Below are 13,977 nucleotides of genomic sequence, written 5' to 3' on the forward strand. Positions count from 1 at the left end.
CTGAACTGAAACAGACTCAATGCATCTGGCCAAAAGAATGACTGACTTCTTGCCAACAGGGAAGTCCCCTGTGGAATGAACTAGAAGACATTAATGAAAATGTTGTGCCTTCTCTTTAGCAAGTACGTCGGTGCGGTCTTTTTTGGGAGTACGATCATTGGAGGGTGGTTCGAGAGGAGGAGGAGGAAGTGGTTGTTTGGGGTGGGGGAAGACTAGATAGAGGCCGGTAACTGTCTGGCGTTTCGCCGACACCTCAACCGGCCGAACGGAAGCGAGAGGGGGGACAGTAAAAAGAGTAGAGAAGGAGGGATGGAGGAGGAGAGGGAGAATAATGATATCACATTCTATAGTAGAGAAGGAGGGGATGGGGGTACTTCCTTCGCTCGGGTTACCCTGATACCGAGAGAGGTCCCGGAGCTCCCTGCCTGGTAAACAGAAAGGAAGCCCATCCGCCGGAGCTTGACCTGGGCTCTGATGGCCACCGTTTGTGGTTTCTACCCTTCAGCTTACAACACATTGCCACGCTTTGGTCCAGCTTATGTTTGTGGGCTCGAAGTCCACGGTATGCCCAGTACACACTAAACTTTTTTACGCCCTTTTGGCCAAAAAGGGTGTAAGATAATTGAAAAAAGGGTGTTGGGAGGCCCTTACGCCCTTTTTCTTGAATCTCAACACCCTTTTTTGTAGCTTTCCACCCTTTTTGCGTAAAAAAAAGGGTGTTGACCAACCTCAACACCCTTTTTTTTGGAAGGGTGTTGAAAGGGTGGGGAAAAGGTGTTCAGCTCATCATTGATTGAGGTCATGCATGCAATATAATTTCAAAAAGACATCCCATTGTGCCATCCACCCAACCTCGTCAAAAATGTTCAAAAGCAAAAAAGAAAAGCTGCCAAATTCAATAAAAAGCAGCGGCAGCACCGACATTGAAACAGGAAAAAATATCAGCCCTTGCTTATTACGACATCGACAGAATAACACTCCCCCTCCCACTTTTTGTTTTCTACAACCTTGCACCGAGCACAGCACAACGTACCTTGAACTGTGACATCTGTATCATCATTCCGTCGTTCCCTGTTCCTCTCCTGCCCCACCAGCACAATCATAGCCCCCTCTGACAACAGTCATTCTCGTTACTCAGTGGAGTTATAAAGTACTAGCAATCACAATTTTATTCCATTCTTATTGTTAGCGACCGTAAATATTGTGTACAAATGCAATAAACATACCACCTAGTTTCTACTACAGAAACAACGTTGGAGAACAAGGCAGATATCAAAAGAAAACAAAAGTTGGGAATGGAGGGGGCATGAAGTCGGGCGCTAAATAAACAGACGCCAAATAATAATACGATTACTTACACTAGAACACTGCCAAATTTCATTGCGCAGTGTTATCTTATAGCGTCCTCGATAAACACGCACCGGTGTTGCCCCCAAAACCGGCGCGGTGCACAGTGCCCCACGACGGTGCGCACCGGCACGGAGCGTTGATCGAGGGCAAACGGGGCGGTTCTACCCAGGCGCCATCTCTTAATCTAAGAAATCAACTCATAAGAACGTTCGCAAGTAGCAATACAGCACTGTAATGAGACACAGCGCTATTAGAACGTGGTATTTATTGAAGGCCAATGATTATATGTACGCACAACTTAAATCCGTCCCACATGCGGAACAACGTACCGCCACCGCTTTCACTAAACAAGCTGCTTCTCATCTTCGTTTGAGCCATAATGCGAGTGCCTGTTTTGTTCCGCCCTTCCGTTACAGCAAAACAAGTAGGTCTTCATCGCCTAGGCACTCCGGTGACAGTTCATGATAATTCGATCGAACGAAACGAATGTCAATCCCCAACTGTCTGGCAACGCATGCAGCCGTCTTTGAAGTACACGAAGTTCGCGTCCTCATTTACAATCTCTGGCCGTTGTTACCGCCCGTTAGGAGCCCGTCGCATCGTTGCCCGATGAATTCACAAGCACGCCATCCTTGTCAGCAGCAATACACAGCTCCTCCCGCCTTGACACGAGTAAACACGAGTGCGGCGATGCGCCATCGCTGCAGCAGACGGCGGAGGAAGCCCCTTCGCCGGCGTCGTCAGCGATGCATCTCGGGATTGCGCCCCGGCGCACCGTCGACTCTCTTGGTGTGCGGCGGTGCAACCAAAAATTGCCCCGCGACGGTGCGCCCCGGTTTATCGAGGACGGACGGTGCACACCGGTGCGGTTAATCGAGGATGCTATTACTATCTGCTGCTTTTTTTAACGTTCAAATGGAGCGCCAAAAAACTCAGTCCGCGTTTTGTGTTTGTAAACTTTAAAAATCTAAGCTTCTTTATTAAATTGCACACAAAAAATAATAATTTACTGTTGTAGTCAGTAAAAGAGGCAATTATTTATTGTTGTCGTTTTAATTTCTTTACGCAACTCCCTGCCAACGGCCGAAACCCTGAGTACGGCGCGCGGCGGCGTGGCCGGATTCCGGAACAGATACCCCGTGACCCTCCATGCCGTGACCCGTTTTTCATGGATTGTTTACTGTGGTGTGCAGTTACACAAGCGCAGTTATTATGATTAATTGGACACCTCGTCGTCTTCGGTTATGTCTGTCGTGTTCGACTTCGCGATGAAGTATTTGAGAACAACTTTGCCACCTGAAGACGGCTAAATTCGTTCGGCGCTTGCCCCTGAACGTCGCTCGCTCTTCTGCTTCGTTTCCTGCAGGTAAGCTGTCTCGACACATTTGCCGCCTTTCTTTTCACTGGATGCCGTTTGTAGCTGTCAGCGCCGCTTTAAGGATTCGTTAACAGGAGCCCGCGTGTGTGAATTGTTTAACTGAACTAGCGAGGTTGAACCTTGAGGGCTCGTCTTTAGAAAGGCGATGTGCGAAAGAACATTGTGGTGCTTGCATTGAGCGCTGAACGCACTGGCGCTCAGTAAACGCAGTGGCGCTCAGTAACTCAGTAACGTTTCCCATTCCGCAGCACTACATTGAACAGCTTCAGAGTTCACCACTGCAAACCACGTCTTACGCGTAGTTTATCAGAACACGGGCGGCTACTCCTCTAAACTGTGCTGCGCAGCGTTTACGGCTTCGTTAATCACCGCTGTCATTTGTGCCGTGTTGGGAGTGGCGAGGGAGAATCGTTTGCGAGCGAATGTGCGCGCCTCGCAAGCTTCGTTGCGTTTGCGGCGAGCCACCTCACCATGTGTACGGTGCCGCGGTACGCGGGCATTGATTTTGGCTGAATATTGTGTTGCCGAGTTGTAACATTCGTGCACCCAATAATTTCCATTCTTGCCTGTGTGGTAATCATGTGTCATCCTGTTTTAGACCTCTGGACGGTCTGAGCACATCACGTCCCTCCATTCAACCGGACAAGAGCCACAAGCATTGTCAACAGTGTTTGGCCGCCAGAACGTAAGTTTTCAAACACAGTTTTGGTAGCACAGTGGGCTACCATACTTGAATAATGTTCGATCACTTGAATGTACAAGTTCTCGCCCCCGTAACAATTATTGGTGTTTCATGCATAACCTAACATGTAGCCGCTAAATGGCAACCTTTCTTGTTAATTTCGGAAAACTCAGTTTCACCCAAAATCATAATGCGGGCGTAACAGTTAATCACCATGTATACGAACTTCCTGGTGTTAGTCATGTTTACGGTGAAGCCATATTTCTTAGGTGGTGACACCAAAATGTTGTTACCTTTGTAGTTTAGTCTTCGATAAAGCCTTACCAGTTCTGTTTTCAGCTATTTTTTGGATGTTTGTCATGTGAATTGACAGTCCTTGCAGTCCACTTTTTCAAATAGTTATGTAACTGCCTGTACAGTCTTTGTCAAAATTTTGTGGGCCACGGCGACCGTGGCTGGAGCAGGCGCGCGGCCGAGCAGGGGCGCTGCTCTTGCCGCTGTCGGCTGGTTACGCGGCTAAAGAGAGGGAGGGGAAATTTCGCGCTTCCTTTCGTAGTATGGCTGGCGCGATAAGTGCAGCGGGGCCGCTTTCTCAGAGAAGGCGCACTTCGCTTCAGCGCAGGCACTTTGCGCAGCACTTGTGGCGCCGGACACACTACAAAAGCAAGAACAAAAGTTCCCCTCGCTCTCTTTAGCCGCGCAACCAGCCGACAGCGGCAAGCGCAGCGCCCCTGTCTGGCCGCGCGCCTGCTCCGGCCACGGTCGCCGTGGCCCACAAAATTTTGACAAAGACTGTACCATTTAAAGAGGCCTGATTGGAGTTCTGAAGGCTGCGATTTACGCACGCTAGTGCTGTACCGCCAATAAAGAAACATCCTTCCACAAAGAAAAAGATTTGAAAGTGTAAAGTATAAGCAGCATTATTCTTAAGTGGAACATGCTAATTGCTAGTCCTGGGGCTTTTCCTGAAAGCACTGTGGATGTTATGAGAGAAGAAAACCACTCAAACACATCTGCCAAGGCCGTTGCTGCTCCAAGATGCGTGCAAGCATTGAGTCTTCTGAGCAATACATTACACCCTTTTTTTTTAAACAACCGACGTGCATGCTGAACGTACTCCTGATTGGGCGTGTGCCAGGCGCGTAGCCAGGAATTTTTTTCGGGGGGAGGGGGGGGGGGTGGTCGACCAAAAAATGGGACGGGGAAATATGTAGGCAAGGCATCTTGCGCGTTGTTTTGCAAACGAAGCTTGAAATAACTGACTTTAACATGCGATTTGTGTATGCTCAACACTACCTGTAAAGCCCACCTTAAAGGAGCCATGAAGACAAAATACAAGTTGGGTTTATTAGAAAGACTGCTTAGTCCTGATAACAATGATCCCAATATCATCGCAATCTTCGAACAAATAACGGAGATATTAAGGAAAACGTTTGAAGCAGTCGCGACCCCCTAGCCAATTTCCCGCAACTTATCTATGACGTCACGGAACCTTGTTTGTGCGATTGGCGGCCGCCTAACTGACCTGTCGCGACGGCACATGACTGGACGTCTGTAATCCGGCCTCTAGTTTCATTTGACCGCATCACTTGAACGTTAACGTGCAGTTAAGGCACTGAAAATTATGTTTTATTGTGGGCCCGTATGACGTCATTCTTGCTCATAACACGTCACTGCGGCGCAAAATTTGAAAGTTTTTAAATACTTCTTGCTTTTTTTTTCGTTAAAAAACATATTTTGCGGCTCTAATGGAGCTGAGTGACATACTGAATCCTAGTTCTTTCAAATTAAACGAAGTTGTATTTTCTCTTCATGGCTCCTTTAAGGAGCTTAGATGGTGATGATAGTGATGATCAGCTAAATTGCTGTTCGCTGGTCTAGGGGCAGACCACGGGCGATTCATTCGTCCGCAGAGCAGGTGGTTAGGCGGACCCGCGCTCGTGAGTGTGATCATGAGTGCGCTCGTGAGTGGCGCGCGGACCCCGAAGTTCGTCAGGCGGAAGTGGAGGCCAACACTGAATGTTTGCTATCAAGATTCTCGTGTTTTAGAAAAGGGACTATTAAGTTTTCTTGTCAGCTATTAAGTACAGTCGAGCACGATTTGAAGGTTATCGAGCGGCCAAGCATGCCACCAGCCCACAGTTTCGTTTCGGAACCATGAAAATCGAGATTTCATACTCTTCGCTCCCTTGTTGGCTGTTCCATGATACAACAATGGCCTGCACGACTGACTTGCCACCCTTTGGGTTTCAAGCTGTACAGGGCGGTCCACGCTAGGTGCGAACACGGCGCAGCGTGACCTTGCTCCGCGGAGCGCCAGCGCACAATCCGCGGCCGCGCATCGAAGCTAAGCGGCGCAGGCGCACAGGGGCTTGGAGGTGGGGCTTCGTGTCGTCTGCTACCGCGGGAGAGCGCCGTGCCTGCTTTGTTGTGAAGCACGCCTAACTGTAGGCTTGCCTGTAGCGTCTAAGCGCGCTGCGACAGCATTGCGGGAAATCGCACTTTCCTTACTGCGGCGCGTTGTGTAGTTTCTGCCTACGAGAACCCACAGCTTCCGCATTTCAGTTCCGCGGTGCAGGTTAAATGCAAGTATTGTTGCAAACATTTCAGGACTGGCTTGGTTTAGTTCAATGAGAGACGCTGTATAGAACGGCATCGTATAATTTCGGCCACTAGGATTTATTTAATGCTCACTGGCATTACGCAGAACATAATTGTCTGTGCATTTCGCCTCCGTGGAATTTTGGTCACAGCGGCTGGGTTTCGATCTGCCGAATTTCTTCCAGATGTGTATTGCCTTTTTTCAAACATATGAATATCGCGCATCGTCGAGATGGTTCAAGCAGTCGCCCAGCCAGGAAGTCACGCCCCCAGCACAATCGTCTACTCTACGGTCGAATCCTGGACCGGTCCCACTCTAGTGTGCTAAATTATAATGCATACGTCATTGGTTGCGCTCCCTACATGGCTAGTTATTTGGAGAAAGCGGCCCCTCCCTTTGTTGCCACCTGTGCGCATCCTCCTTTATGGTAAGACCCGTACTTCCCGCGACTCCTTGAACCATCTCAACGATGCGCGATATTCATATGTTTGAAAAAAGCCAATACACATCTGGAAGAAATTCGGCAGATCGAAACCCAGCCGCTGTGACCGAAATTCCACGGAGGCGAAATGCACAGACAATTATGTTCTGCGTAATGCCAGTAAGCATTAAATCAATCCTAGTGGCCGAAATTATACGATGCCGTTCTATACAGCGTCTCTCGTTGAACCAAACCAAGCCGCCAGTCCTGAAATGTTTGCAACAATACTTGCATTTAACCTGCACCGCGGAACTGAAAAGCGGAAGCTGTGGGTTCTCGTACGCAGAAACTACACAACGCGCCGTAGTAAGGAAAGTGCGCTTTCCTGCAACGCCGTCGCAGCGCGCTTAGACGCTACAGGCAAGCCTACAGTTAGGCGTGCTTCACAGCAAAGCAGGCACGGCGCTCTCCCGCTCTAGCAGACTACACGAAGCCCCGCCTCCAAGCCCCTGTGCGCCTGCGCCGCTTAGCTTCGATGCGCGGCCGTGGATTGTGCGCTGGCGCTCCGCTGAGCGAGGCCACGCTGCGCCGTGTTCGCACCTAGCGTGGACGGCCCTGTACATTCGTTGTTACCAAGCACAGACTTGGACTTGGTTGCCCTTTATCTACACCAATGATAACAAAACTTGCATGGAATATTTGCTAAAGCTGTTGTTCTTCCTGCTTCGTTTGAAAGAGTAGCTTTCCCGCGACAACCTCCGAATCGCAGTGGACTGTACATGCGGCGCATTCGTATATTATGGCGGTGAAACTAGCAAATGTGCGTCTTCGTCCTTAAGTAATCGCCTTTTGTTATTTTTTGTGCTAGTAGCGCGAGTAGTAAACTTTCGCTAAGCGGAACACCTTATTGCACTGCTGTTGAATGTTGAGCTTGTTGCACGTTTCTTAAATTTCATTATATTTGTATCTGTTAAATCGAAACAGACATGGCTTCAGTAAAACTCCGGTTAAGCAAATACAGAATGCTGATTCTAACCAAGAGGGAGGTCAAGGAAACTGGAATAGTGCCAAAAAAAAACAAAGCTCCGCATTAGGGAGAATTGTGTAGTTTTGTTGATGTGGAGGAAATACAAGATGGGCAGAGCAATGCTTTTTATGCAGCAGAAATTATGGATCTGCAATAGTCAATGAAATGCGATGTCGGTAGAAAAGTAAACATATCAAGGATTGATAGTTGACTGAACAAAATACAGCGACGTGCTCTGTCATGTGATTATACTTTGTACCAGTGTAAAGACAAGGAATGACACGCTCCCGACAACATGTAAGCCTATATGAGGCTTTTCCTGATGTTCTGCCATTCCCCGGCCGTGCTGTTCCGCCATTGAAACAGTGGCGCTGTTTCGATTGGCTCGTGGCAGGTTCCCAGCGCTTGTCGGTGTATCCGGCGCGAAATGCAGCCGGCCTGTATATGTTGACAGGTACAGCATCTGGAGCGGGTGCAGGGATCAGACGTTGACATAGCCCTTGTTTTCAGCTTTATATGAGCAAGAATGTCCTTAAAACTGCAGGTTCCGCGCCTGCAGGTGACTTCAGGCGGTTTTTCAGGCTGCTTAAACCGCAGCCCAGCAGTTATCTTCTTGGATGTTCTTTTCCCCGGGGCTTCTCCTCCAAGCCGCAGTAGCGCTGAGGATCTGACCCCGGGTATCCTCAACCGACAAACCCAGCCTCCGATACAAAACTGTACATTTATTTACAGCCCGGCGGGCGACTAAAAAACAGTGCTCAGGCGGAGCTCGAAGACGACGGGCCGAGCTCTCCTGCGCCTGCACCACGTCTCCCGATGTCGTCTCCTTGTCTTCATCTTCCCTCCACCCTGACGCTGGGGGCTAGGGAAGAGGGAAAAGCGAGTCCTTCGTGGGGGTCCAACCCCATGTGGTGGCCATTAGCGCATCCAGTGCGAGCAGGCGTGACCTTCCTCGGGATGCGCGGAGTTTCAAGGCGGCAAGCGACACGTGCGTTCAATTTCTGTGCCGCTCGTCCCGGGGCCCGCGCCAGTTCGTGCGTCGAAGCGCCCGACACCTCCACCGCCACTGTGAAACATACCTTCAGGAATGTTTCACACACGAAACACACACCACACACACATTTGGCCCGTGCACCATCGTTCCTTCAGTTGACGACACAACAATCAGCACGGCCAGTGCCTCTTGACCCTGGCTGCAGGTCACCATGACAAATTAGGCACAATCCTCACATAGCTCATTCAGAGCGAGCGGCCTTTAGAATGCGGTACGCACCGGCCGTCGTCGTCCGAAAATGCCCTTGCCATGCGCCGCACACCCTCACACAACAGTATCAGGGGCCCCTCTCTTCCTCGCTCGGGAAGGGACCACTGCTGGGTCGTCAGCATGCGTTGGAGCCACTCTGCACTGAGGTGAAGCTGACTGACGCTTGCGCCTCTTTCCAGGCGAACCCTCGGGTTTGGCCGCTTCTGACCCACCGTACGCGCACGAGGTGTCATTCTCTACGACACACCTTTGGTCAGGGTAAGCAGCAGAGGGCTGCTTCGTGGGCACGTTAATGCGGTCATGCAATGCCGGAGAGGCTATCTCTTCAGTCACTGCAGTTCTACCTGCAACTGCCTGGGGCTGCGTTACATGAGCGGCCGTACCCTGATTTGCACTTCCCTCTCTCAATTCGCTGGAGCTTCCCATGGCAATCATATTTTCGGGACTCGACATTCGGGGACCTCCAGAAACACACGATGCAGTGTGCACGACACCAACTGCATCCGATTCTTCACGCGATTCCCGTGCTGCCGCATCCTGCAAAGCTACTGGCCGCTCGGCCACGCTCCCAGGATGTTCTCTGTCTCCGCACGGTGCGACGACAGGCTCACGCTCAACTGAAGCCAGTCTCCGTCCCTTCAGAACGGCTGATTTAAGAACCTCATAGTTCTTCCGCTCCTTAATGTGCGAACCCTCGCGTTCAGCCGCTACTGAACCACCGTTCGCGCACGAAGCGCCGTTCTCTACCACACACCGTTGTGTGACGCAAGGAGTAGAGAGGGGCTCATCGGTCACATGAATTAGAACATGCGACGCAGCTGAGGCTGTTTCTCTGGCTATCAGCTTTTTCACGGGCATGCCCACACTCCTTTGACGCACGAACTGGCGCGAGCCCCGGGACGAGCGGCACAGAAATTGAACGCACGTGTCGCTCGGCGCCTTGAAACTCCGCGCATCCCGAGGAAGGTCGCGCCTGCTCGCACCGGATGCGCTATTGGCCACCACATGGGGTTGGACCCCCACGAAGGACTCTCTTTTCCCTATTCCCTGGCCCCCAGCGTCAGGGTGGAGGGAATATGAAGACAAGGAGACGAGAGAGACGCGGTCCGGGCACAGGAGAGCTCGGCCCGTCGTCTTCGAGCTCCGCCTGAGCACTGTTTTTTAGCCGCCCACTGGGCTGTAAATAAATGTACAGTTTTGATCGGAGGCTGAGTTTGTCGGTTGGAGATACCCGGGGTGAGATCCTCAGCGCTGCAGCGGCTTGGAGGAGAAGCCCCGGGGAAAAGAACATCCAAGAAGATAACTGGCGCAGTCGACAGGATCTTCAACAGCGACGACTCAGCCAGCCGGCGGGCGAGATGGAGCCGGCGGAGAAGTCGCGGCCTGCTGAACGGGATCGGCGGGAGCAGCGAGCTCGTCAGCCTGGTGGAGAAGCGGCTCGACCGGCGCTCAGCGGACTTCTCAACGGAGAGCGGCAGCCTGCTGAACAAGATCTGCAGGAGCAGCGAGCTCGCCACCCAGGTGGAGAAGCGGCTCGAGCGGCGCTCAACGGACGTCTCAACGGAGACCGAGGCAATCTCTGCGGCCTGCTGAGCAGCGGAGAAGCAGCTTGGCGAGCGGTCAGTGGAGGCATCAGCAGCCCACTGAAGGAGAAGCGGCAGGCGAGAAGTCGGCGGGCGATTGTTTGGTGGACACCTCGGCGGAAGGAGCGGTGCATAAACGGATAACCCATCTGCACCGGTGCGGCATCTCTACAGGCGCCGAGCTATACAGGTCAGTGCCTCGTTTGATGCTGGGTCTGCGGTTCACCATGACATCTAGCGGCTATCTAGGTGTAGCCGCGAGATAATGATGAGGATTAGGAAGCGTGCATGAACGTTGCAGGGACAGCAAGCATTGCAATGTCGTTCGCTGAGCAGAAGGCGCTATTGCTGGCGAAATTGAGAATCGCTGAGGCAGAGTTAGCAGCGGAACGTTCGAAGAGTGGACGTTTCAAGAGAGCTAACAATGTTCCTACCTCACCGATTGCTCAAACAGTAATGTTCAGCACTCGGGGAGAGAGTGAACTGGGGTGCTCCGGTACGCCGAAAGATGCGCTGGGTGGAACCCATTCACTGGGCGCGCGTAGTCCTCCTGTTTCGCGGGATCCGCCACGATCAGAGTCACGTGGAAAGGCGAAGATAGGATAGTGGCGCACGTTCCTTCGTGGGCGTTGAGATTTTCTGCAACCGGGGAGCAGGATAGTGAAGCATCCCGCTTAGAGAATTTCACCGAAATAAAGATGGAGATGAAGGAAGGTGTTACGCGCGAGGCTGCGTTGGTAAATGACAGGCAGTCAAAGTTGAATGAGAGTGTGCGCATGCCCGTGATGAAGCTGATGGCAAGAGAGAAAGGCTCCGCAGCGTCGCATGTTATTGTTCATGTTGCCGATGAGCCCCTCGCTACTCCTTGCTTCACACAACGTTGTGTGGTAGAGAACGGCGCTTTGTGCACGCACAGGGGTGCAGTAGCGGCCGAACACGAGGGTTCGCACAGGAAGGAGGGGAAGAACTATGAAGTTCTTAAATCAGCCGTTGTGAAGGGGCTGGTTTCAGTCGAGCGTGAGCCCGTTGTCACCGCATTCAGAGAGGGAGAACGTTCCGGGAGCGTGGGCGAGCGGCCAGTTGCATTGCAGGATGCAGCAGCACGGGAATCGCGCGAGGAATCGGATGCAGATGGTGTCACGCACACTGTATCTTGTGTTTCTCGAGATACCCAAATGTCGAGTACCGACAATGTGATTGCCATAGGGAGCTCCAGCGAATTCAGCGAGGAAAATGTAAATCAGGGTACGGCCGCTCATGTAATGCAGCCCAGGGCAGTTGAGGTAGGTCTGTAGGAGTGGCTGAAGAGATAGCCCCTACAGCATTTCATGTCAGCGTTGACGTAGCCGCTAAGCAGTCCTCTCCTGCTTACGCTGACCAACGGTGCGTAGTGGAGCACGGCGCTCCGAGCGCAGAAGCGGCCGAACCCGAGGGTTCGCCTAGAAAGAGGCGAAAGCGTCAGTCAGCTTCACCTCAGTGCAGAGTGGCTTCAACGCATGGTGACGAGCCAGCAGTGGTCCCTTCCCGAGCGAGGAAGCGAGGAGGAGAGGGGCCCATGATACTGTTGTGTGAGGGTGTGCGGCGCATGGCAAGGGCGTTTTCGGACGACGACGGCCGGTGCGTACCGCATTCTAAAGGCCGCTCGCTCTGAATGAGCTATGTGAGGATTGTGCCTAATTTGTCATGGTGACCTGCAGCCAGGGTCAAGGGGCACTGGCCGTGCTCATTGTTGTGTCGCCAATTGAAGGAACGATGGAGCACGCTCGCAAAGTGTGTGTGGTGTGTGAAACATTCCTGAAGTTATGTTTCACAGTGGCGGTGGAGGTGTCGGGCACTTCGACGCATGAACTGGCGTGGGCCCTGGGACGAGCAGCACAGAAATTGAACGCACGTGTCGTGTCACGCGGCGCCTTGAAACTCCCCGCATTCCGAGGAGGGTCGCGCCTGCTCGCACCGGATGCGCTAATGGCCACCACATGGGGTTCCCATGAAGGACTCGCTTTTCCCTCTTCCCTGGCCCCCAGCGTCAGGGTGGAGGGAATATGAAGACAAGGAGACGAGAGAGACGCGGTCCGGGCACAGGAGAGCTCGCCCCTCGTCTTCGAGCTCCGCCTGAGCACTGTTTTTTAGCCGCCCACTGGGCTGTAAATAAATGTATAGTTTTGATCGGAGGCTGAGTTTGTCGGTTGGAGATACCCGGGGTGAGATCCTCAGCGCTGCAGCGGCTTGGAGGAGAAGCCCCGGGGAAAAGAACACCCACAAAGATAACTTCAGCCTTGACATAAAACATTATGAGGGGGGGGGCACCGGGACCCCCCCTCCCTTACCCCCCCCCCCCGGCTACGCCCTTGGCGTGTGCTTATTCTTTCTCTTGCATCCATCACATTCGAGTCGTCACGTTGATTTGGGAATGCTGGAATCCAGCATATGCTGGCAAGATACGAGAGCTTGAACACAACCCACTTGCCCGCAATGAGTTTTCAAAGATCTCCACCACCTGAAGGTACTGAAGTGAGATGTAAGCATTGCCTGAAAACCATACCAGATAAGTGTACCAAATCATAGTTATGGGTCTTTCTCGCCCATTTTAGTGTTTTAAACGAAAAAAGTGCCATTTAAAGGTGACACGTCGTTCCCTGCCGATTTCTGATGCCTGATTAAGTTTGTGGGCATAAATTTAGCAGCTTTCTCACATGTCTAACGTGTATGTGTGCTTGTTAGGAGTGAAGTAGGTAAAAATTGAAAGGTTTGATTGTAGTTGTGTATAGATTACCTACATTCTTTTCATTCCTATAAAAGAAAAATTGAGGTAACCCTGCCAATTGTTCTGCATTGCTGCGTTTTATTATGCTTGTATGATTCGTAGAACCTGCAGGAGTTCAGCTGCTTGTTAACGGAAAAATGAACAGTGGTACAAAAAAAAGTGCATCTACTAAAAAAATCTTCACAATCGCAGGATGCCAACGGTCCACCTACCAACTTGCGTCCTGCATTGTTTCTGCTGGCTGGAGCGGCGCATGGAGCATTTTTCAACTTCTCGAAGTTTGTGATCAAGCGCTGCCCCAAGTGAAGGATGCCGCAGAGGGATCTTCGGTTTTATTGCCACAAATTCATGTGCTTAGCACTTACTCGTAAGGCATTTTAAATATTCATAATCCCAGAGGATATGTTACCTTCGTCTTGGGTGGAATGTGGCGGCAATCAGGTTATTTGTGACAGAAACAAGTGAACCACGTGGTGAGAGTCATTGAGGCCCTGTTGATTGCGCATGCTACTGAAATAACATTTTTATTCAGCTGAATACTTTCTAAATATTACAATTTCTGAACAAAATATGATAAAAGTCATGATTAGTTGTACTGCAGTGCAGGAAAGAAATGCCAGCACATGTTTTAGGAGCCTCTTATATTTCAGGTCATTGGCTAGTGAGCAATAAAACATAACCGAAAATTGTTTAAAGTGAAATCAAATATTTGTTGTCGCCAGTGCATGGCCCGTAGTAAAAGCTATCTGGTCTCCAAATTTCAAATGAGACAGGAAATGCCAAAAAAATAAGGAAATAAACAAGACAGCTTGCTACAATAAACCAATTCAAATAATTGCTCAATGTCTATAAAGTGGTGATTCAGGCGGGTTAGTTCGGTGTTGATGAAATACAAGCAGGCCCTCG

The 13,977-nt window shown here is 51.1% G+C and overlaps 1 protein-coding gene across 4 annotated transcripts; it reads left to right on the forward strand.

Moving 5' to 3' along the window:
• The first annotated feature begins 2,478 nt into the window (after positions 1-2,478).
• LOC144141257 (uncharacterized) lies at positions 2,479-13,427 on the forward strand. Of its 4 annotated transcripts, none has more exons than XR_013316503.1 (3): positions 2,479-2,716; positions 3,327-3,413; positions 8,020-8,153. XR_013316503.1 is itself a non-coding variant. In XM_077672822.1 (2 exons), exon 1 carries the CDS (start codon positions 10,083-10,085, stop codon positions 10,449-10,451), a length of 369 nt encoding a protein of 122 aa, XP_077528948.1. In that variant the 5' UTR covers positions 9,918-10,082; the 3' UTR covers positions 10,452-10,497; positions 13,264-13,427. The 4 variants fall into 4 exon arrangements, 1 of the variants encoding a protein (XP_077528948.1); XR_013316502.1 differs by having other exon boundaries at positions 2,481-2,716; positions 8,005-8,150; XR_013316501.1 differs by lacking the exon at positions 8,020-8,153 and adding an exon at positions 13,264-13,421 and having other exon boundaries at positions 2,482-2,716.
• Positions 13,428-13,977: the final 550 nt, after the last annotated feature.

This window comes from Haemaphysalis longicornis, unplaced genomic scaffold (genome assembly GCF_048455015.1).
Source record: "Haemaphysalis longicornis isolate Haplotype H1 unplaced genomic scaffold, Haemaphysalis longicornis Haplotype H1 scaffold_6, whole genome shotgun sequence".
Lineage (NCBI taxonomy): Eukaryota > Metazoa > Arthropoda > Arachnida > Ixodida > Ixodidae > Haemaphysalis > Haemaphysalis longicornis.

Excerpts from the sequence above, each read along its gene's own strand:
- LOC144141257 (XM_077672822.1), top strand. The coding sequence starts at position 10,083 with ATGGAGCCGGCGGAGAAGTCGCGGCCTGCTGAACGGGATCGGCGGGAG.